General features: G+C 40.2%; 1 protein-coding gene across 1 annotated transcript in view; it reads right to left on the bottom strand.

Annotated features, from left to right (window-relative positions):
• Positions 1-1,588: 1,588 nt before the first annotated feature.
• Positions 1,589-23,654, bottom strand: part of irs1 (insulin receptor substrate 1) — a 56,970-nt gene continuing 34,904 nt past the window's right edge. The window contains exon 3 of the mRNA XM_078206179.1: positions 1,589-2,689. Within this exon, the coding sequence (XP_078062305.1) occupies positions 2,685-2,689 (5 nt within the window). The 3' untranslated portion in view covers positions 1,589-2,684. The remainder of the gene's footprint in view (positions 2,690-23,654) is intronic.

Below are 23,654 nucleotides of genomic sequence, written 5' to 3'. Positions count from 1 at the left end.
TCCACACAGACAGTGACCCAAGCCAGGGATCGAATCCAGGTACCTGGCACTGAGAGGCAGCAGTGCTAACCACTGTGCCACCATGTCCCCATATTGTTGCTGCAAGTTTCACTCATTTGCTTCTCTTAGGCTCTTCATTATTTTAATAACTTCTTCAGAATATTCCTCGGGTCATGAAATGAACAAATTCCTCCTATAGAATTTATTTTTAAAAAGAGATTGTGATTCGTTGCCGTTTTATACGGGAAGACATCTGGGGGACAGACTGACAAAACTTTTACATAACTTGTTGTTTTGGCACTTTTAGTTTAAATCTCAATCTTAAACGACGCCTACAAATGTGAAATTCAGGGACCAGACATCAAATTTACAAGGAGTGCAGTCAAATGACTGGGTGGGAGACGATCACAGATGAACTGGTAGTACGTATTACCATGATAGCCAAAAGTAAAACTCAAAATAATCCATTATACCACAAAGAGCTTGATACATACATAAAATCCTACAATGCCCAAGAACAAGGATATATGCCTCCAGCAATACAGTGAAACAAAAACCGTTAACAATTGGGCCTGGTCCCTTAACAATTTGTAACGGAGCATTTTTGCAATCTTTGCAGATAATTGCACCATGTAAATATTTGAATTGAAATATTCCTTCTTATAAACCTTTTGTAATATAGGCGAGTGGGCCAAAATGAGGCAGATGGAGTTTAACATGGTAAGTGTGAGATTATCCATTTTGGGCGAGAAAACAGAAAGGCAATTTATTATCTAAATGGAGAGAAAATTCAGAGTGCTTTAGTGCAGAGCAATCTGGGTGTCCTCATGCATGAATTGCAGAAAACTAGTATACAGGTAATAAGTAAGGCAAATGGAATTTGGGCAATTATTGCAAAAGGAATAGGGTATAAAAGTGGAGAAGAGCTGCTACAACCGTACAAGGCATTAGTAAGAACGCACCTGGAATATTGTGCACAGTTTTGCACCCTTTACTTGAGGAGTAATGTAGTTGCATTAGAGGCAGTTCAGAGGTGGTTCACAAGTTTGATTCCAATGAGGAGATGTTTGTCTTATGAAGAGAGATTGAGCAGTTTAGGCCCATACTCTCTAGAGTTTAGAAGAATGAGGGGAAATCTAATTGAGGTATACAAGATGCTAAACGGGATTGATACAGTATATATAGAGACGATATTTCCTCTTGTGGGGCAACCTATAATGGGAGGTCATAGTTTTAGGATAAGGAATAGCAGATTTAAAACAGAGATAAGGAGAAGTTGCTTCTCTCAAAGAATCATGAATCTGTGGAATTCGCTATCTCAAGAGTGCAGTGTATGCCAGGACATTGAGTAAATTCGAGGAGATAGACAGATTATTAATTAGTAATGGGTTGAAGATTTATGAAGAACGGGCAGGCAAGTGGAGTTAAGGCTGAGACCAGATCAACGATGATCATACCTAATGGCAGAGCAGGCTCAAGGGGCTGAACTGCCTACTCCTAGTTTTATGTTCAGACACACTTCCCTTTTTGTTACTGGAGGTAACTATTTTTTGTAACTTACAACAAACTTATGAATGAAACTGTGAATGCGTTTTGTGAGCAGGACTAAGGATATAGTCTACCATTTAATCAAATCACCAGAGGTAAAAATGCAATCATTTTCTAATTTATTACTTACAGGGACAAGGGGTTCAGTCTCCAGAAATTAAAACACAACATTGTCCATTCCGGGGCACGTTATGTATGTATACATTGTCCAGGTACATTATATATACACAAAGAAAAGGAAGACTAAATTTGATTGTTTCTGACTAAGTCTCAAATTTCATTGACATTCATTAAGTACCATGTACAGTAATGTCAGCATCCCCTGACTGCAGTATATCTCACATAAAATGGAAGAGTATAAAATTGTGAAATCAACTCAAGACAGGAGGGCTGCATTACTAGTACTATAACCATATTGGTGAAGAGGACTATAAACCAAAGCCTGCACTTCGGGATTATGCTATGTATAAACAACAGCTTTTATCCAAGAATAGAAACATAATCCATTCTTACTGCGCATATTCACAAGTTTTAAACAAAAATTTCCCTGTTTATAACAGAACTGGAAATTTACTTCTGGACACATCAATAATGAATGTGCATCAGAAAAAAAATTACATTTTCAGTTCAAAAAGTATCAATATAAAGGAAGCAAAAAATGTTAAATATTATTCTGTATTTTTCAAACATTAGCAACTTTTTAAAAATCAATACTTCTATACTTAATAATTTACAGTGAAAACCTTAATTTTTTCAGCAGCACGTGAAAGTCAAGGTTAATGCTTGTGTGTTTCCAGTCCAGGTTAGGCATCTGAATTGCATTGCTGGCAGTCTTTCCATTTCTGTTTACGGAGATTGTTGAAGTAGAATGTGCTGATGAGGGAAGAGAGGCAGATTCGCTGTAGTGCATGTGTCACAGCGCACACTGTGCGCCTCACAGACATATACATGGGCGAAAATGCAATCCAGTCAGAAAATTATGTCCTGAGGTTTCTTGCAGCTAACTGGAGTGATTTTGATCTGTCGTACCATTCTTTATGTGAAAAGAGCATGAGGTCCTAGTTGTACTGTACAAATTATTGAAAGCCCAGGTACTCATCAAGTCCGTGCAAAGCTTGCCGAGGATTAAGGAGATGTCATTCTGAAATGCAAACAGAAAAACAAATCAAATTAGGATGTTTTCATGTCAAAAAAAAAATCAGAATATGCAACACCGCCAACTTCTGTATAAACAAAAGCGAAACACTGCTTGTGGTAGAAATCTGAAATAAAAGCAGAAATTGCTGTATATACTCAACATCTCAGGCAATATCTATGGAGAGATGAACAATAGTCTATCTGATGTTACAAGCCCTGCCGAGTATTTCCAGCATTTTCTGCTTTTATAAGTTATATATAACCAAAGTTATGCACATTCTACAGGAAGCTGAAACACTGACCGAACGAAAAAGTGAAATATTTTTAACCTTGCCTTTCAAGAGCCAATATTATTAGCAAATGAAGTCACTAATTTATTTTTATCAGGCTTTCCAAGCTACTGTACATTAAGTACACAACTGCATTTTCATAACAGTACTTAAGAAATAGGAGGACTGGGCCATTCAATAGGATTGTGGCTGACCTATGTCCTTAATTCTAATTTTCTGCCCAAAGCAAGCCCTGTGCAGCACAGCTTCTGAGTCTCACCCACAGCACTCCTGAACCTCCCTCTCGCACCCCCCCCCCCCCTTCCCCACTCTCTCATTCCCTCTCGCCCCCTTTCCTGGTCTCTCTCACTGTCCATCTCTCCCCTTCCTAACTGTCCCTCCCACTCTGTCTCTGCATCGCTCTTCCTCCTTTCCCAGTGTCTCGGTCACTACCTGACTAACAGTGGCAGTTTCCCATCCCTGCCTGCACTCCTGCTCTTGAATCGCACACCTCACTTTCTCCCCAAAGCTTGGGCTTTGGATGACTGGCGGCAGCATCAGCCTCAGAATATGATGGTAGTTGGCCCAGTATGCAGCACGAGGTGGGGGTGGGGAGGTAGAGTGCAGATGACTTATAATTGAAAATGGCAACATCGAACAAAAAAGGCTAAAACAGTAAAGGACATTAAAGAACAATGTCGTAAGTGGGGTAACTTATAGTGAGGATATACAGTTATAGCATGCAGTGTTTTTGATCCTGGTACCCTTCAAGGATTAATCAGAACCACATAGACACAGGAAGTGATTAACATGCAATTATCCTTCAGCAATTGAACGAACAGGAAAACATGGATCCTGCGATCCCATAATGCACTGGCTTGCAAAGTACAGCAAGTCAGACAAGGCATACAATACATAATATATTCCCCCAGCCTGAAAATGTCTGCTTAACAAAACATATTCTGACTCAAGACTCAGGAGGTCTTCTTTGCTCCTGGGACATCTGGTGCTTTTAGAGGAATGCTCACTGGAGACTGATGACAATTTAAGACTTGTAGCTGAATCTGAAGTTGTGTCTAATGCTGAAGATGCAATAACTTCAACTAGACTGAGGTGAGGCTGGAGTCGGCATTCCTTGACTTGGAGATCACTGGAAGTGATGAAATCAGGCTCTTCCATTAGAGGTGTATCCTTACATGGTGCTCGACTTGGCAACAGTTCGTCATCATGTCTCCACCAGGTGAGATCATCTGCTGTTTGAACAGTGGATGAAACAAATCCTGTCTAAGCAATCACAGCAGCAGGAACCCATTTAGTTCCGGTAGCATAATGATGAGCTGGATCCTCTTGTCCTGAACAGAATATTCTTGGCTTTGATCTTTGCGCTCTTCGTTCCACTTGGTCGTGCTGATGATCTTGCACAATCCGTCATGTTTTTGTAGGTTTCAACAGATCAAAGCAAGTTCCCAGTTGCCGGTCCATTAGTAGGAATGCTGGAGATGCTTTAGTTGTAGCATGTGGCATGTTTCTGTATGCTTGTGTGGCTTTTGCTACCAAATAAACCTGTTGGACTTTAACCTGGTGTTGTTAAACTTCTTACTATGTTTCTGTATGCCAGCAGAAACATGTCCAGAAGCCCTCGAATTGAGGAACGTCCTTATAATGCCCTTAAAGCATGTTTCATGGTTTGAACAAATTTCTCTGCTACTCTATAGTTGGATGGGTGGTATGGTGCTGAGGTGATGTGATGAATTCCATTACTCCATCTCAAACTCCTGAGACACAAATTGAGGTCCATTGACTGTCACAAATTCTTCTGATAACCCATGATGAGTGAACACTGCTCTTAGCCTTTGAATTGTCCTCAGCACTGAGGACATCACAGAAACTTCTGGCCATTTGCAAAAGCATCCATAACCACCATAAACATTGCTACTTCAAATGGACCAGCAAGACTGACGTGGACGCACTGCCAAGAGTTTTCCAGCCAATCCCATGGATGGAGGGATTGAACCATGTTTCTCACATTCTGACAAAGAACAGATCTTCCTTGGCTTCAATGTATTAGTCCAGGCCAGGCTAATGGAAGTAGCTTCTTGAGACTTCCTTCATGTGAACTACTCGAGTATCTCGAATGCAGTTGGTCCAACACTGGTTCCCTCAACATTGGTGGAATAACTCATGACCCAAAGCAAGTATCCTGAAGTGACTGTTAACCTCCATTTTTCTGGAAACATAAGGATGAAGGTCAGGTGACACTTGGAAGTCCAGGGAAGAGTTGCCATGCATCACAAAGTCCATTACTTTGAACAATGTTGGGTCCATTCAAATGGCCTTCTTGATTTGGACTGAAGTGATGGGTGTGTTCTCCACGTGTGCAACGTAGATGATGCTTTTTTGAGCAGTGTCCCTATGGCTGACTGGTAGGGGCAGCCTCAAAAGACCATCGGCAATGCCATGCAAGGAAGATTTTTGGTATTTGTTGTCGTGTATGAGCATTCAACATCAATGCCCAACGTTACATCCTACTTGTATCCCTTCGTTAGCTACATGCGTGTGGACCCAATATTGAGGTGAGTGGTCACTGGTCAGTCAGGAGCGTGAATTTTTACCCGAACAGGTACAGGTGAAATTTCCAGATTCTGAAAATGATCCCCATTGCTTCACCTTCTACTTATGTACATCAGCTCTCGGCTTTCCTTATAAAGTCCATTTAGCGAATGCCTTAGGCCTCTCCACACCAGAGGGCACGTTTGAGCCCTAACTTCACAATTTGCGAGTTGTAGAGCATTTCAGGATCCTGGTGGACTAACAGTCCAATCGGGACCAGCTTTCTTTCACCAGTAATTTCTTTTTCCTAACTCTTTTCTGTTATTTTTTTTGAGTGTCCCTGGGATTTTTTTTAATAACTTAAAGCAACAGCACGCCTGATGGCTCAGTAGATTTAAAAATAAAAGAAAAATGACAGTTGCAGTTCTTTACAAATTATACTGCAGTTTCATTTTAGTTTTAAAGGCTGTAGATTTCCTTTTGCTCCAAACTCTGCAGATCCCTGCATTTCACTGCTGGCCCTTTTCTACTGTGCAGTACAAATCCAACATGTGGTTCAATTGAAAAATTAAGTTTCGTTACTTTAGTTTCACTTTGAGTGGCATTACCACAAAGGTTTGTTCTGTTTTGGTCCTGGTATCCTTCAAGGATTAATCAATACCATGTAGACACAGGTGATTAACACGGCAACTATCTTTTATTGCTTTAGCAATCAAACTAAGAAAACATGGATCCTGTGATCCCATAATGCACTGGCTTGCAAAATATGGCAAGCCAGGCAAGACATACATTAATTTGACTTGCATGCTGTTATGTATTCAGCTCCACTTTCCACTTAAAAACAGAACTGAATGATCAACAATGGATATTGATCATTTTCCACTATCAAGAAACCAGAATTTATTCCTATCACTGTAAACTGTGGCAATAATGAAAGCAAAGCAAAAACCTCAGTCGTGACTCAGTTGCACTTTGTTTCTGAATCAGAAGGTTGTAGGCTCAAGTCCCACCCCAGAGCTCGAGTACAAAACAAATTTTTACGGCTGACACTTCAGTGCAGTACTAAGGAAGCTGTATTATCAGAGATACCATTTATCCAATGGAATATTAAACTGAGATTCCATCTGCCCTCAGATGGATATAAAAGGTCCCATGGCACTGTTTCAAGGTGTGGGGATGCCTGCGTTGGACTGTTTCAAGGAGCAGGGGAGTTACCTCCAGTGTCTAGCCAGTATATATCCCTCAATCAACATCACAAAAACATTATCTGTTCATTATTACATTGTAGAACCTTGCGTGAACAAATTGGCGGCTGTGTTCCTTTTATTACAAGAGTGACTATACTTCAAAAGTACTTAATTAGCTGGGAAGGACTTTGAGACTTCTGATGTTGCAAAGGCACCACGTATGTGCAAGTCTACCTTCCTTTTATTCTGACTGCAACTTCAGATCTCTTCCAGAACTGCGGTTCTCAGACCCAATAGAGTAATACTGGTCAAAAATAATTAGATCACCAGTGCACATGTGGGGCTTTATGAATTATTTTGCTCTGGGCTAGGTCTTTTGCTACTACTAAAGACAAATGCAAAAGTTTGACAATGTCAGAAAGCAGAGGCTGGAGGTAGCTATGAATATTTCTGATCCTATTTCCACCCTGTTTTTCTATTTCATTACACCTTTGCTATTGGGCTCATTTTATCAGCAGGCGATGGAACTCAGTGCAGAGCAGTTCTGAAAAGTTGCTCTATAATACAAATGAGTCTGTAGAATGAAAGAGTTTAACTAGGGTCAATAGTTATTTTAGCAGCCAAATCAGGTTGTGTCATTTCAATAATGTACCTAATTACATATAATTATAGTACTCAGGAAGGAAAGCAAATTAAATGGCAGTCAGATGCAATTTCTCAGGACGAGCCAAGACAGAATATTTACTAGAGTTTGCTTTTCCATCGGCACCTGACAACCATTATGCAGCAACTAATTTTTCAATATACAAACTGTCAAATGCAGTAGAAATAATGAGGGAAAAATGTACATGGACATCTCGATGAGGCCATACAAGATATATGCTGTCTCTTGCTAATGTTGAACAAATGGTCTTTATCCCACCACAGCACCTTTACAAAAGCTTCAAATAGTTAAGGGCATAAAAGGAGTGTTTGGAGGGAAGAGCCTGGATTGGTCCATCTAAGAAATTCAAAAATGTGGAAAGAAGGTATCTAGTGGGTCACAATGTTAATTGATCTGTTGAGGACAAAGGTACAATTGACACCAGAAATTGAAGAATAAACAGGAATAAATTGTGTATTCCGATAATATTGAGTGTGCAGCAACTTTCTGTATGATTTTGCATTGTTCACAAGATTTTCTTCAGAACACCATGGACTGCATAGTAGAGTCAGGTTTATGTAAAAGTCAGTACAGTTCACCAGAATAAAGAATACAGGATTCCAAAATATTTGGTCAAAAATCAAAGAATATGCTTGTGCATGAGAATTTTTAAAAACTTATAAAACTGTGCAAAAAGAATGATACTTTATTGTAAGAAGAGGAGAAACGTGACTGTTAGACTGAAGCACAACTACAAATACACTTTTGAATGTAAGATTCAAAGATGAAAGCAATGGGCAGCACGGTGGCACAGTGATTAGCACTGCTGCCTCACAGCGTCAGGGACCCGGGTTTGATTCCCGGCTTGGGTCAGTGTGTGTGGGGAGTTTGCACATTCTCCCCGTGTCTGCGTGGGTTTCCTCCAGGTGCTCCGGTTTCCTCCCACAGCCCAAAGATGTGCAGGTTCGGTGAACTGACCATGCCAAATTCTCCCTCAGTGTACCCAAACCAGCGCCGGAATGTGGCGACAAGGGGATTATCACAGTAACTTCATTGCAGTGTTCATGTAAGACTACTTGTGACTAATAAATAAACGTTAACTTTAAACTTTTAATCCTTCTGTGATGGTCAGCATTTAAATTAACTACAGTAAGGTCACAGGAGCTTGTTGGAATGTTAGTTTGTTTCTCTATGACTCACTAGTTCCATATATTAAACTATATGTAGTGCTCAGTCACCATAAAGGCTGGGAGAACAAAGATTTACACAATGCTAGCTGTGGTGGTCTACTCGGTCATTTGTCGTGAAGCCAACCTGGTAATTCCTCCAACACAGGATAAAGCAAGGTAATTTGAAGATTCAGAACAAAACCAGATCTATCGCGCATCTGGAGTCCCATGAGATTTCTTTTTCTTTACATAGTTACAGCTTCCTGCTTCCACAACTTTAAGTTGAAACAAAAGCAATCTCATCGTTCACCTCGTACGTTTTTGTCACCTCCAGTCTCGATTTCTCCAACTCTTCTTGCTGGATTCACACAAACGCCACATCAGGTCCCACTTTCTCTTGGTCATATATCCTCTCCAATGGATGGCACAGTGATTAGCATTGCTGTTTCAGAGCGCAAGGACCCGGGTTCAATTCTGGTCTCGGGTCACTGTCTGTGTGGAGTTTGCACATTCTCCTGCGTTTGTGTGGGTTTCCTCTGGGTGCTCCCATTTCCTCCCACGTGTCATAGATGTGCAGGTTAGGTTGACTGGCCATGCTAAATTTCCCCTTAGTATCCGGGGGATTAGCGGGATAAATAAGTGGGGTTATGGGGGTCGGGCCTGGGTGGAATTGTTGTTAGTGCAGGCTCAATGGGCCGAAAGAATCCCTACAGTGCAGACGAGACCTATGATTCTAATCTATGAAAATCTTTAATCCTTTAACAACACTTTAAAGGATGTACATTCTTTAACTTTATAAAATGATAATCCTGATTCCTAGCAGTTTCTCACCAATGGAATGCACATTTTTAGTAATTTCATAATTGCTTTTGGTTGTTTAGTTTATATCTCATCTAGCTTGAAGAGAGTACAAAGATGTGAATAACCTCCATGGGTCAAGAGGCAAACCCCAATAGGCAAAAATGCCTAACAACAAGGTTGAGCACATTCTTCAACCAAGATCTCAAAGTCAAATCAAAACTTGTGGTAATATTTAGACACAGCTCTATATAGATATAAAGAATGGCCATAATATTGTGTTAAGTTTGTGTTCATTTATCTGTATGTTTTTTCTCTAGCACTTCGGACCAGCAGATGCACTAATCAGAATATTTTTTGAAAAACACGTCGATTTAAAAATATATACTGGTCATATTATTCTATGGTGCCCAGATCCAATCCTTCAATTCTAACATGCATGTTTTCCAGAAGCACAGTATTCATGGTGGGCTGTTGTTGTAACACAGCAATTCAACTCTATATACCAGCAACAGCATGTTTTCAACCACAGGCACAGTCAATGAAGTTAAAAGCAGATTAATGACAGACCAATGACCAATTCTATCAATTAGGGAACTTTTTCAGGGAGCATTAACCGTAGTCAGAAAAAAGGCCATTTAGTCACAGTTATATCTGGTATCTGTAAGTGAATTGCAAGAATATATTTTTAATTGAACACCATCAGGCCACTAGACTTCCATAAAAATATCTCAATACAGGAAGTCATTAGGCCTATGCCTATATTAGTACTTCTGCCAGAGCACCTTCTTTAAGCCAATTTCCTTGTGAATTTCCCATGTCTTTTAGCATCTTCAAGTATTTAATTATGACTGCAGTCCAACTACTTTGGCATATCCTGTACTAGTTTTCAACCCTCTCTGGGAAATGCAATGGGAACATTGTTACTTTCCCAGGAACTCCCCGACTGAATGTTTGAAAGACATTGTGAGTTAACCAAAACAATGCTATCATTGCAAAACTAATTTTCCATTAGTATACAGTGACACAAAAAAACATTCTAGTTAGTCAGCAAATACACAAACACGTCATTTTGATGAGAAACTGACAACAATCAGGTCTTCAGTGAGCTCTCAGATGGAGGCACTTTGATTTTAAAACCCATGACCTAGAGCTGGCACCTAACACATTTTTAATTTTGATTCCAAGAGTTACTCAACAAGAAACAAACCTACCTATTATTCGTAAGAATTTAAAAGCTCAATTTATTGTTAAAGCACAATTGTGATGGAAAACCAGAAGTTTGTTATACACTGCAGAATTAAAGGTGAAACAAAGCAAGCAGAGAATTTCTTCAGAATCAAGGGAACTTAGAATAAAAGATTAGATCTGATCAGTTCCAAATTCTAAACCAGAATGATCAACAAGTTTTGAAGATAGGGTGCAGTAGAGTTAATTAAATAAGATTTTAAGTGAAGGAAAAGTTGTTCAGGGTTCATAAAGAGGACAATGTGCACAGACATTTTTCGCTCCCTTTATATTTTATATTCCAAAGATGTGTGGGTTAGGTGGATTGGCCATGCTAAATCGTCCCCGAGTGTCAGGGGGACTAGCTAGGTTAGATGTATGGGGTTATGGGGATAAGGTCTGGGTGCGATTGTGGTCAGTGCAGACTTGATGGGCCGAATGGCCTCCTTCTGCACTGTAGGATTCTATGATTTTGCCTCATCTTTACCACTGGAAGGCAATTCGTATGCAATTGCCAAAAAAATCATTTTATTAATAGCTAGCTGGTATTGGTTTTCCATTTTCACAGAAAAACCAATGGAATCCCAAAACACTGATAAAATCCCAGAATCCAATTTACTAAACAGAAGTTGACTTGCCAACATTACACCAAATGGAGTGGGTATCATCTACTTTTGACTCCACTTTGCTAAGTTTCCAACTTTCCTATATCCACAAGCAATAAATGGATACAGTGATGTGCAGGCTGCTATCTAATCTAAGGGTTGAGATAGTTAATGTAGAGAATTGGCAGATATCTAGGAGGTGGCCAATCTCAATGGAATGCACTGAATTGTGCTGAAAATAGAAGTGGGAGAGATTGCCAATAAAATTTTAACTCCCCAAGATGAGCTATTTATGAGCTGGAGCACTAAATATTGTTTTTGTAAGTAAAGATTCAGCTCAACTTTAAGTGAGCTGACAATAAAATAATCTTGTGCACAACTAGTGAAGATGCTGCATCTCTAGTGCTGACTTCTCAACAGAAAGACTGACATTTTTACAATCACGACACTATCAATTCTCAGCATTCATGTTGTATACAGTCACCAGTGTAACAGAGATATTTACCAGACTGTTCAGCAGAGACCTAGTTTTTGTGGCCATATTTGCAGTAAAACATAAAACTGCATCAGGATACAAGCAAGCAGAATATACTGAACTAGCTTACCATCTGTATGTTCTTATTTTGCTGCTTTAAAAAAAAACAGGCAATTTAAAAAGTATAGAGGTTCACAAAATTCTTTGGCTGAATTATGCCCCGTACTCCCTTTTTTATAAGAAATAGTTTCATTTCATAATTAATGTATAAGATATAGCTGGTAACACAGAATACTTTGAGTTTTCTCACTTTAGCTGCTTTTTTGGGTTTTATTATCAAGTCCAATCACAGAATTAGAACTCACTAGCTAAAGGTTCTCTCAGATCTGTTGCTGCTTTGCTACCGTTACTTTCCTGGAAGTTACAGAAGGAAAACAATTTTTCTGTTAACTGAATAAAGCAGAATAAACTGCAAATATTTGCACACTTCAACTGATATCATTGTATTATAAAGTTTATGATGATAGATAAAGGAAAATAGGCAATCCAGGGTAAAAATAATTAACTGGGAGAGAGCTGAATTCAATGGGGCAAGAATGGATCTGGGCTGGTTAGACTGGAACGTAAAGTTGGCAGGAAAAACTGTAGCTGAATAATGGGCTACCTTCAAAACAGAAATGCTCTGGACTTAGTCAAGGTATATGCCCCTAAAAGGGAAAGGTAATGCAAACAAACCCAGAACTCCCTGGATGAAAAAGGAGATAGAAATTAAGACTCAGGGGAGGTGAAGAAATACAAATGTTACGAACTTGTTCAAAAAAGATTGCAAGGATAGCCTCAGCAATTACAGGTCAGTCAGCTTAACAGTGGGCAAGCTTCGAGAAACAATTATTCAGAATAGAATTAGTTACATAGAAAATAGGTTAAATAGGAAGAGCCAAGATGGATTTCCAAAGGGGAAATTGTGTTTAACAGACTTGGAGTTTTTTTTGAGGAGGTAACAAAGGGTCGATGAGGATAATGCTGTTGATGCGGTGTACATTGACTTTCAGATGGCATTCAATACAGTGCCACACAACAGACTTGAAAAAAGTTATACAGCTCATGGAATAAAAAGGATAATAGCAAAGTGGGTCCAAGATTGGTTGAAAAATAGAAAGCAGAGAATGATGGTCAATGGATATTTTTAGGGCTGGAGGAAGGTATTTAGTGGTGTTCCCCAAGGGTTGTTATTAGCACACTTGTTTTTCATGATGTATATTAATGATCTAGATCTTGGTGTTCTGGGAATAATTTCAAAGCTTGTGAATGACACGACTTGGAAGCATTGTAAACTGTGAAGAGGACAGCGCAGGACTTCAAAAAGGACAGACAAGTTGGTGGAGTGGGCTGATAGATGGCAGATGAAGTTCAATGCGGGTGAGGTGATGCATTTTGGTAGGAAGAACATAAAGTAGTTAAGGGGTAAATTTCTTAAGGGGTTGGAGAAGCAGAGGTACCTGGCTGTATAAGTGCACAGATCATCACAGGTATGGACAGATGGGAGAGGGAAGTGAATAAAGCATATAGTATTCTGGTCTTTATTAATAGGGTAAACACAGTAAGAAGTTTAACAACACCAGGTTAACGCCGGCATCTCCACATCTTTATTAATAGGGGCATAGAGTACAAGAGCATGGAGGTTAAAAGCAAAATTACTGCTGATGGTGGAATCTGAAACAAAACAGAAAATGCTGGAAACTCTCAGCAGGTCTGACAGTGTCTGTGGAGAGAGAACAGAGCTAATGTTTCAAAGTCTGGACGACTCTTCATCACAGCCCAGAGGTTATGCTGAACTTATACAAGACACTAGTTCAACCTCAGCTGGAGTATTGTGTACAGTTCTAGGAGCCACACTACAGGTAGAATGTGAACACATTGGAGAGAGTGCAGAAGAAGTTCACAACAATGGTTCCAGCAATGAGAAACTTCAGTTATGAGGATAGATTGGAGGGTTTGAGGCTGTTCTCCTTGGCCGCCTTCTTTCCTGGAGGAGATTTGATAGAGATATTCAAAATCATGAGGGGTCTAGACAGAGTAGGAAGGGAGAAACTGTTCCTGCTCTTAAAAGGATCAAGAACAAGGCGGCACAAGATTAGTGATTGGCAAAAGATGCAAATGTGATGTGCGAAAAAAATGTTTTTCAGTGGTTTGGATCTGGAATGCACAGCCTGGAAGTGTGGTGGAGGCAGGTTCAATCGAGGCATTCAAGAGGGCATTAGATGATTATTTGAATAGAAACAATGTGCAGGGGTACGGGGAAAGGGCAGGGGAATGGCAGTAGGTTAAGTTGCTTGTTTGGAGAGCCACTGCAGGCATGTTGGGTCAAATGGCCTCCTCCTCGCCGTAACAATTCTGTGATTCTGTTAACAGAGGATGCCTGAACTGAACTGCTCAGTGGTTGGCACTGCTGCCTCACAGCGCCAGGGGCCCAGTTTCGATTCCCGGTTTGGGTCACGGATTGTACGGAGTTTGCACGTTCTCTCCGTGTCTGTACGAGTTTCCTTCAGGTGCTCCGGTTTCCTCCCACAGTCTGAGACACGTGCTGGTTAGGTGCATTGACCCGAACAGGCGCTGGAATGTGGCGACTAGGGGACTTTCACAGTAACTTCATTGCAGTGTTAATGTAAGCCTCACTTGTGACTAATAAATAAACTTTAAATTCTGAATTCGAAGCAGTCAGGAAATAGCATCAGAGAATTGAGAACCACCAATGGCCAAAATGTATATGGCGGGCATTTCCTGTTAGTGAGTTACAGCTGGTGCCAACCTCACATCCCCTAAGAAACTTGCTGCTTTGGAGATGATGCCTAGAAACTAAAATCGCTACCTAGCCCTCATTTTGGAGAGTTAAAATCAGGGTTCATATCTTAATCAAACTGGAAGGGAGTAACCTTAATGTAATTCCCATGGTTGGCAACTAATGGAATAGATTTGCTGATTGCTCTATGACAGGTCCAATTTCCTATGGCAGGTTAGGTTAAAGTTAAATTCCATGTAAATTAGCAGTACAAGTGTGCCAGCATCGGGCATTCCAATTTGTACAGTGCCATGATTTGCAATGCTTTCCAATACTATTGGCACATGCTTATTGAAACAGTCAATTTCTGGAAGCAAGCCTGTGCTTACAAACTGAAACTACCTTGTGTATCAGGCCCTAGAACAAACTGTTCCAGTATTGTACAATGCATCTGAAATTGTGTAGTGAAACTAGAGTGCCCTCCATAAGTATCCCCACCGTGGTCATAACTTATGGTTTAGCTAAAATGACTATTAATTTTATCATGTGAAGTAAAATAATACAACAAAAAAAATCAACTGATCAAAACAGGAATACAATTTCTCATTTTTAATTTACTTTTAAAACTTTCTGTAGGTACACATCATTATGTTCCCCTGCTTCCTCCATAATGGCTGACACATACAAAACTGCATAAACTGAAGAACTAATAAAAGTATTCATATTTACTCCTTTATTCAGGCAGCTGCTAGTTACAGAACTGTTAATCAAAATCAGACATAATTGTAGTATATCATGTTAATTAGCAATGATACTCAGTGCCCCTGATACCGAGCAAATGTTAATGCTGACAGTGTGCAACTACTTATCATATAAACAACTCCTTATCTGATCAATATCAAATCAAACAATGTGGCCTGCTTTTTTACAGACTGCCAGACTACTCAGCTGGTGGTCTCTAAAGAAGTCTTCATTTCAAACCTTGCAGAGTCAGGGACAAAATTAGATTCACAAAAAATGATAAAATAACAGCCTAGATTTTGATATGGGGAGTGGTGAACACTTCAAGACGCTGTGGAAGTCCTGATGCACACAAACAGTGGGAAGTTTAAACTACCGAATGCCAGTTTTAACCTGCCTGAACTACAGCACAATTCCCAATGACAGTGGGATCAGATCACTAGAACCATGGAGACTTGGGCTTTTTGCACTATACGTGCCCTGTTTTTTTTTAAAACACCAATTTGGTAAATCAGCTGGAGTTTCAAAGTACATGAATAATGGTTGGAATGCGAATACTTACAACTAATCAAGTCTTTAAGAAACAAAACAATGTGAATGGAGAGAGCATCAAGACAGGCTAAAAAGATGTGTATTGTCTAGCTCTGTTTGTGAACAGAATTCCCACTCACCTGAAGAAGGGGCTTAGAGCTCCGAAAGCTTGTGTGGCTTTTGCTACCAAATAAACCTGTTGGACTTTAACCTGGTGTTGTTAAACTTCTTACTGTGTTTACCCCAGTCCAACGCCGGCATCTCCACATCGTTTCAAAGTACAGCAGCAAACACAAACAATTCCCACCCACCCCGTTACAATGTTCACTCCCTGCTGCATAACTCATTCCGACTGACCTTCTGGAATCCCCAGCTCTTCTCCAATGGCAAGAAAGTTAGCAATGTCGAGGAGTGCACGGGAGAGTGACAGCGAACACTGCTGGGAGTGAGGCTGAACAAGTTCAGAGTCAGAGAGGGGAGGGTGAAGGAGGAGGGAGTGAACACTGTTGGGGGTCAACACTGTGACAGGGTGGCATGGGGGGAGCATTGTGGAGGAGGATTCGAGCATTGTCAATGGTTGAGGGAAGGTATGAGAACTACTGGGGAGTGAGGGAGGGTTTGAGCATTGTCAGGGGTGAGGGAGAGGGATAGGGATAAGCATTGTCCAGTCCCAGTGACAATTCTATTTAAAATAACGAAGCAAGCCGTTTGTTCATGATGACAAAAATGTGTTTCACACTCGTCATTTGACCTCCCAATTCTGTTCATCAGTTCATCACTGCAAACCAGCAGGAGCGAACACCAAAGGTGCAAAGATTCCAGCATAAAGTGTCTAGTGTGCAGATTAAATCACAATCAGCGATGGATGCATCCTTGCCGCCACTGACCAGAAGGTCTAGGCCACAGAATTTCTTCTATAGAAAAACAATGCATCTTAGAGAGTCACTAACAAAGAACATGGTACAGGTCATATGTAGTTCCACTGTTCCAAATAATTTGAGGGGATATGATGGAACAATGGTCCAAATCATACCATGGAAGTAACATAACTGGAAAACAATAGGCAAACACTTGACTGGCAGAGAACTAAGTTCACTTGGGAATCTGCAACTTCAACCAGGTATACAGATGCGATTCAAGGCTGTTACAGATCAGCAATAAATGCAGCCTTGTGAACATCTGTGAACAAAATAAATTATCCAAGCTCAGAAAAGCAAACTATACTGCACGCAGGGTCACTCCAGTCTGCTTTGAAAGACGCTAATCAAAGATATGGAATTGTTGTGTGTGACCACAAACTTTTAAACTGACTGTTCTGACTAGTATTTAAATAATAATCTAGTTCATTTGATTTACAATTATGCAAAATTATTAGTACAGTACTTTTATACTGAAGGCTACAATTTGTGTGCAGATTAATTCATTTTATCCAGGATCCCCAAAATGAGTAAGCAAATGCAACAAAGAATCCAAGGGCGATTACACAACATACTTTTTAGTAGTTAACAAATCAAGACAATACAAGTCATTATAACCACCCAGCAAACCAGCAGTTTAAGTAAATAAGTATAGCACCGGTGTATCAAAGTGAGCCACATAATCAAGAGAGTTTTGCAATGAGGTCAAGGCAGCCTTGAAAAGTCAACTTTATGCAGCCTGGGGATTACACTACATTGAAGTGAAAATGGCCGGCTGCTGTAAATATTTTTGCAGTTTAAAAAAAAATTCCAAGAAAGCGATTTAGATTTAAATAATGCAAAAGTATTACATCCCTCCTCTCCTCTACTATCAGAGTGCATACAGTCCGCAAATGGGAATGGGGATTATTGAACAATGTCACACCACTAATAAAACACCTGAACTAAAGGATAAAATATATATTACTTAAGCCAACCTTTCATCAAAATTCAATACCATCAGAATTTGAAGCAGTAATTTGAAGTGGAAGAGAAAATATACTTAGTGATTCTGCATAGCATTCAACTTTTAAAACAAGACCTCTTTCACTACATAAAGGATTAAAATGCTATGCTCTTTGCAGGTGGTTCAATAATTTGTCAATAACTATTTGTAACTAGATATAAAACATGACAGTTTTAAATGGTTATGTAATATATCTTCATCTTTTACCCAAGAACCATGCAGCACAGGAAAAATACAGAAATGGGAAAGTGGACTTCATTTAATACAAGCTATTACCTTCTATTAATCAAGGTGATGGCCTTGTGGTATTATCGTTAGACTATTAATCCAGAAACTCAGCTAATGTTCTGGGGATTCGGGTTTGAATCCCGCCATGGCAGCTGGTGGAATTTGAATTGAATTTTTTTTTTAAATCTGGAATTAAGAATCTCCTAGTGACCATGAAACCATTGTCAGAAAAAAACCCATCTGGTTCACTGATGTCCTTTAGGGAAGGAAATCCGCCGTCCTTACCTGGTCTGGCTTACATGTGACTCCAGAGCTCAGCAATGTGGTTGGCTCTCAACTGCCCTCGGGGGGCAACTAGGGATGGGCAATAAATGCTGGCCAGCCAGCGATGTCCATGTCCCACGTACGAATGAAAAAAAAACGATAAACAGTCTATGCTGCAGATCTTTTTATTACTATCTGGCGCACTGGATTTGAGACAGTGAATGGTTTATTTCCCAAAGGTGCAATGAGGTTAGTGGATTAATCTGCAATGATTGCTATGAGAAATGTTGTCCTTTTCTTTTTTCAATAGGGTATCTATAGCATAAACACTGACTGATAGCTCTATTGGAGGATTTCATTTGATAAAAAGAAACTAAATCAGATAAAGAATACTGCAGATATGAGAAACACACATTTCCCCAATTTAATCCAGGGCTATAAAATTATAGACTCCTTCAATGTTCATATTACCATAGTCCCAAATGACCTAGTATGCAGCAACAACTGTATAGAGTGGATTCAATCCTATTTTTTCTGTTGGCATTCCAGATATTTTTTAGCAATTTCCAGCTCCAACTGTGAAAGAGTCAGAGCAAATTTAAAAAGACAAATATCAGGTACGAACTAGCAGCTCAGAGGAGGAGAAAAGCAGAGAGAGAGAGCATATGAGCTAGCAAGCAAGAGAGAATGTATGCACATACGAGAAAAAGCAAGTGTGCATGAGAGATACACAATCAATGGTACAATGATGCTGACAATTAATACCACGATTCACATTAATATTTAATCTGTAACAACATTAACACCATGAATATGTTGTGGATGAAAATTACTATCCAACCGCAATGAACACAGATGTTTGACTTTGATACCACTCACGGTGGCACAGTGGTTAGTACTGCTGCCTCACATTGTCAGGGAACCAGGTTCGATTCCTGGCTTGGGTCACTGTCTGTGTGGAGTCTGCACGTTTTCCCCATGTCTGCGTGGGTTTCCTCCGGGTGCTCCGGTTTCCTCCCGCTGTCCAAAAGACATGCTAAATTCTCCCTCAGTGTACCCAAACAGGCGACTTGGGGTTTTTCACAGTAATTTCATTGCAGTGTTAATGTAAGCCTACTTGTGACACTAATAAATAAACTTAAGCTTTAAACTCTGTGGCTTATTCTGTAAAGCCAGTAATTTGAAAAGACAGCTTGGGGGTAAAACATTGACTATTCAAATATATATAGGAAATGTGTGACATCAAAGAACAAGAGCCCAACAAAGTCAGTGCTTCAGAAGGCAGGGAGGAAACTGAAATTATAATTGTTGATAGGACAGTCACCATCTTGCGCTGAGAAATGGGATAAATAGTCTATTCCATCTCCACAAGTATCACAGGCAAGCAAATGTTTCTGTTAAGTGACTAGAAAGACTAATTGGTCTTCCATCTTTGCCCACTGAATTCAATCCTGTAACATTAGATTTTTAGCTGTACGCTTCCAAGTTTAAAACTTTTGCTATCGCCTGATTAGCATCTTAAAGTCAAAAATAAATTAATTCTAACTTATCAATGTACTTATTTTAGAAGCAGAATTTTAGATTGTGCGGTTTGTCATATGGTTTTTCATCATGTGACTAGGTAGTTCTATTGAAAAACATGGTGCAAAGCCACTAACCAGAAATTCACTGATACACACCCAACCCAAGCTCAGTATTTTCCTGGAATACTTTCTATATACATTTGAGTAGGTCACCGTTTTATCCCCAAGCCTTCTTTTCAAATGACTTTTTGTTTTAAACAGAATCAGCAACATAATGGTATCAAAGTCAAACATTGAGTTGATTATTGCTGATTAGTAATTTTCATCCACAAGATATTCATGGTGTTAATACTGTTACAGATGATTAAATCTGCCAAAAAATATACCTTACCACAGATATCAGTCACTACAACAGGGATAAACTTTAAAAGTACACCATCAACTGTGAAACAACTGCATCTGCACCAACTGTCACCCAGACAAGGAGGGATACTGCACTTGCAAGTTGCCCTGCCAATCACAAACCTTGGCACCCTTCCTCAGACAAAGGATCTCGTCTGGCGACCATAATTAAATCTCATTAAAACCACTTTAACAATATCAAATAGCTCTATTCTGTCTCAAATCACAGAGACTCGAGTTATCTAAATTTTAGCTGGAAACCCAACATAAAATAATCTTCTAATATGTACATTTCCAACACAGTGCCGCTTGAATAGAATTTGGTTCTGATAGTTTGCCAACCACAGTACATTTATTAAAAAGTGTAAACTCTAATTACATTCTACTATTCATAAACATGTAGTACACATCATGCAATTTTTTTTAGGAAATACACCATTCTCAATATACATAAAGTAAGAGTGATGGATGTTGCTAAAAACCCATCTGAAGTTACTTGCAGAAGTTTAATTGAACATAAAAGATTTTTGCTTTGACTGGGGGGAAAAAAATCAATTTACCTGCCCTATTACAATCAGTGAAAGTTAAAGCTCTCTGCCTGATTGGTATGTATGTATCAGCCAGAATAAAACAACCCCCAAAAATACTGCTACTATAAATATCTAACCATTAGCCAGGTAGGGCACAACATAACAACAGCATTATTGTTCTGATATCACTGAGAAGGGTTTTCTTAATATTATTGATTTTAACAGGGACACTCTCAGCCACAGCAATGTTGCTATGAAAAGGTCAACTTGCATAGAGATTGAAATAATAGAGCTTACAGACCAGCAAATGGAATTGGCCAAGATGAAATATGACTTTTTTAAAATTGATCATTTACGGCCTGGAGAGAGAGAGAATCAAATTTATGTATACAAATATTTTAAAAACAGATTTCATCAGAAGTGATTGGGAAAAGCACACATCCTTCCTCACCTGCAGCAGAAAAATTAGAGGAACTATACAGATCATTTTTGCTAAAACATTTATTTTAAGTCCTCACTTGAAGTGAATCACTTGTTCCCACAGGAATCAATGTTAAAGCTGGATCAAGTCCCTTTGGACATTTCTTGCCCGGAAAAACCAATGTACAAGTTGCTATACTGTACTGGACATGTGCATTCCTAAACGAAATAAATTACTAATTAAAGTAAATCATAATATAAAAGTACTGCATAAATTCAAATTAGATAACACTGAATTGCCCAAACAATTCCGGCCGGAGTAGCACAGCTCCGGAGTCTCACCTACAGCACTCCTGAAGCTCAACTTTTTGCTCGTTTTCCTTTCTCACCGATTCTCTCTCTTACCTTCCCCACCCTATCTGTCCCCATCTTTCTCCTTTCCCACTCTGGCTCTCTCTCTCTCTTCTCACACCTTTCTCTCTCTCCCACTCTCTTCATCTCCAGAGCCTAGACACCTTCCCGCTAACTGAGCTGTGGGAAAGGGTGAGTGATTGAGCCGGGTGGTAAGGAGTCCTGTGGATTGAGCAAGGCGGGGCTCTCAGATTGAAGTGGGGTAGATGAGCCAGGCAGGTGCCAGCTACTCTCCAGCACCCAAACAACAGCTTTATGGTACCTCTCTACCGTCCCAGCCAAGCCTCTGGGTCAGGCTCCCTGCCCCGCACTGCTGCTCCTGGATCTCAGGCATTGCTCTCTCCCCGCAGTTTTGGTCTCCTGCTGATGGCTCCAGTATTAATGCATGGTGGCTGGCCCAGCGTGAGAATGGGAAAGGCAGGACAGAGCCAGAGTTCAAATGGCTTAAAGGCAAAAATGACGACGCAAATTGGAAAAGGAGGCCCTTTTTCACCTCACAAATAATAGACAAATCTTACATTTCGATCTGGGAACAGGCCCTCTCAGCGTCTGTTAGTGTTCTTGAAGTGAAGAATAATTCACCATCCCTAAGAATAATTTACCATCCCTAAGAATAATTTAAGTTCTGACAAGCTTCTGGGGACTGGTGTTCCCTGGATTGTCTTAACCTTTTCCACCATAGGATGCAGTCCTTGAGCATCAACCCTGAATCCCAAATATCTTTACTGCATGGATTTGGAATGTGAATTTTACTCTCAAGCCTTCTCCCTACTTCTTTTAATCTTTTCAACATGTCCTGCAAATTTGTCAAGTGTTCTTCTTCATAAGCCCCCATTATTAATGCATGGTCCAAATAGACAACTACCTTGGACAGGCCCTATAACAAGCTTTCCATAGTACATTGCAATGTGGCACACGTCAAAGATACTCCGAACTGCAGCCAGATATATTGATATACCTTTTGTGGGTGTTGACTGTTACAGATTCCCTTAGTGCCTCCTCTAACTCTGCTGATAAGTGTGACTCATGCTGAGTTTCGTATATTTCGTTAACACTCCAGCCAACCTGGCATACAGATCTTCGATTTTCAGTATAGGGTACCGATCCAGTTTTGCTGGTTGGTTGATGGTCACCTTATAAACACAATGCCGACAGTCCGTTCTGGCTTAATAACTGGGACGGTGGGGGCAGCCCACACAGAAAATTGTATAGGCTTAATTATTCCTAAATCCTCCAGCCACTTGAGCTCAGCTTCTACTTTTTTGAGTAAAGCATAGGGCACTGGGCAAGCTGTGCAAAACTTGGGTGTTGCCTCAGGATCAACGTAGATCTTTGCTTGATACCCTGTATCTTGCCCAGTTATTCTGAAATACTTCTTGGTACTTTCATCATATTCCACTGCCTTCAATAATGCTGAAAATCTCCAACCAATTCAACAGGATCTGACGGAGCCAATCTCAGCCCGAGTCTTGTCCCTTGACCACAATGATCGGTAACTGGGCTGATTGATGTTGGTAGGTTGTTGGTCCGGCTGTGGTACCAAACGTAGGTGGCCAGCCTGGCTGTTATGCTTTTAATTTAAGGTGCTGGACCCCACCTTGTAAATACCGATATGTATACTCTCATGTGACAGTGACAGAGGCTCCTGTATCCATCTCTATTTTAAGTGGGCGGCACGGTAGCACAGTGGTTAGCACTGCTGCTTCACAGCTCCAGGGACCCGAGTTTGATTCCCGGCTTGGGTCACTGTCCGTGTGGAGTTTGCACAGTCTCCTCGTGTCTGCGTGGGTTTCCTCCAGGTGCTCCAGTTTCCTCCCACAGTCCAAAGATGTGCAAGTTACTTTGATTGGCCATGCTAAAATTGCCCCTTAGTGTCCTGAGATGCGTAGGTTAGACGGATTAGCAGGTACATATGTAGGGATATGGGGGTAGGGCCTGGGTGAGATTGTGGTCGGTGCAGACTCGATGGGCCAAAAGGCCTCTTTCTGCACTGTAGGATTTCTATGATTCTAAGTGGTTGAGCATTCACCATTAACACAATTACAATTGGGGTTTACTTGTTCACTCTGTAAATTTCAGATTCTTTTTCGGAGTCGTTTTCTGAACTATGCACCAGTATTTTATATTCTTTTTGTTGGCCCTTGGTAGGCTTTGTTTTGCTCTGCTTTTAATCTTAATTGTTACAAGCAAAACAAGTTGCACCTTTAAATTGACTGCTCTCCTGGGGGTGCTTCCCAGACCAGATTTTCTGTATCTCTGTCCCATCTTGCTTGCTGCTTGCTCTTTGACTCTCA

The sequence above is a fragment of the Mustelus asterias genome, chromosome 3, assembly GCF_964213995.1.
Source record: "Mustelus asterias chromosome 3, sMusAst1.hap1.1, whole genome shotgun sequence".
NCBI lineage: Eukaryota > Metazoa > Chordata > Chondrichthyes > Carcharhiniformes > Triakidae > Mustelus > Mustelus asterias.
This window is presented reverse-complemented; position numbering and strand designations above follow the sequence as displayed.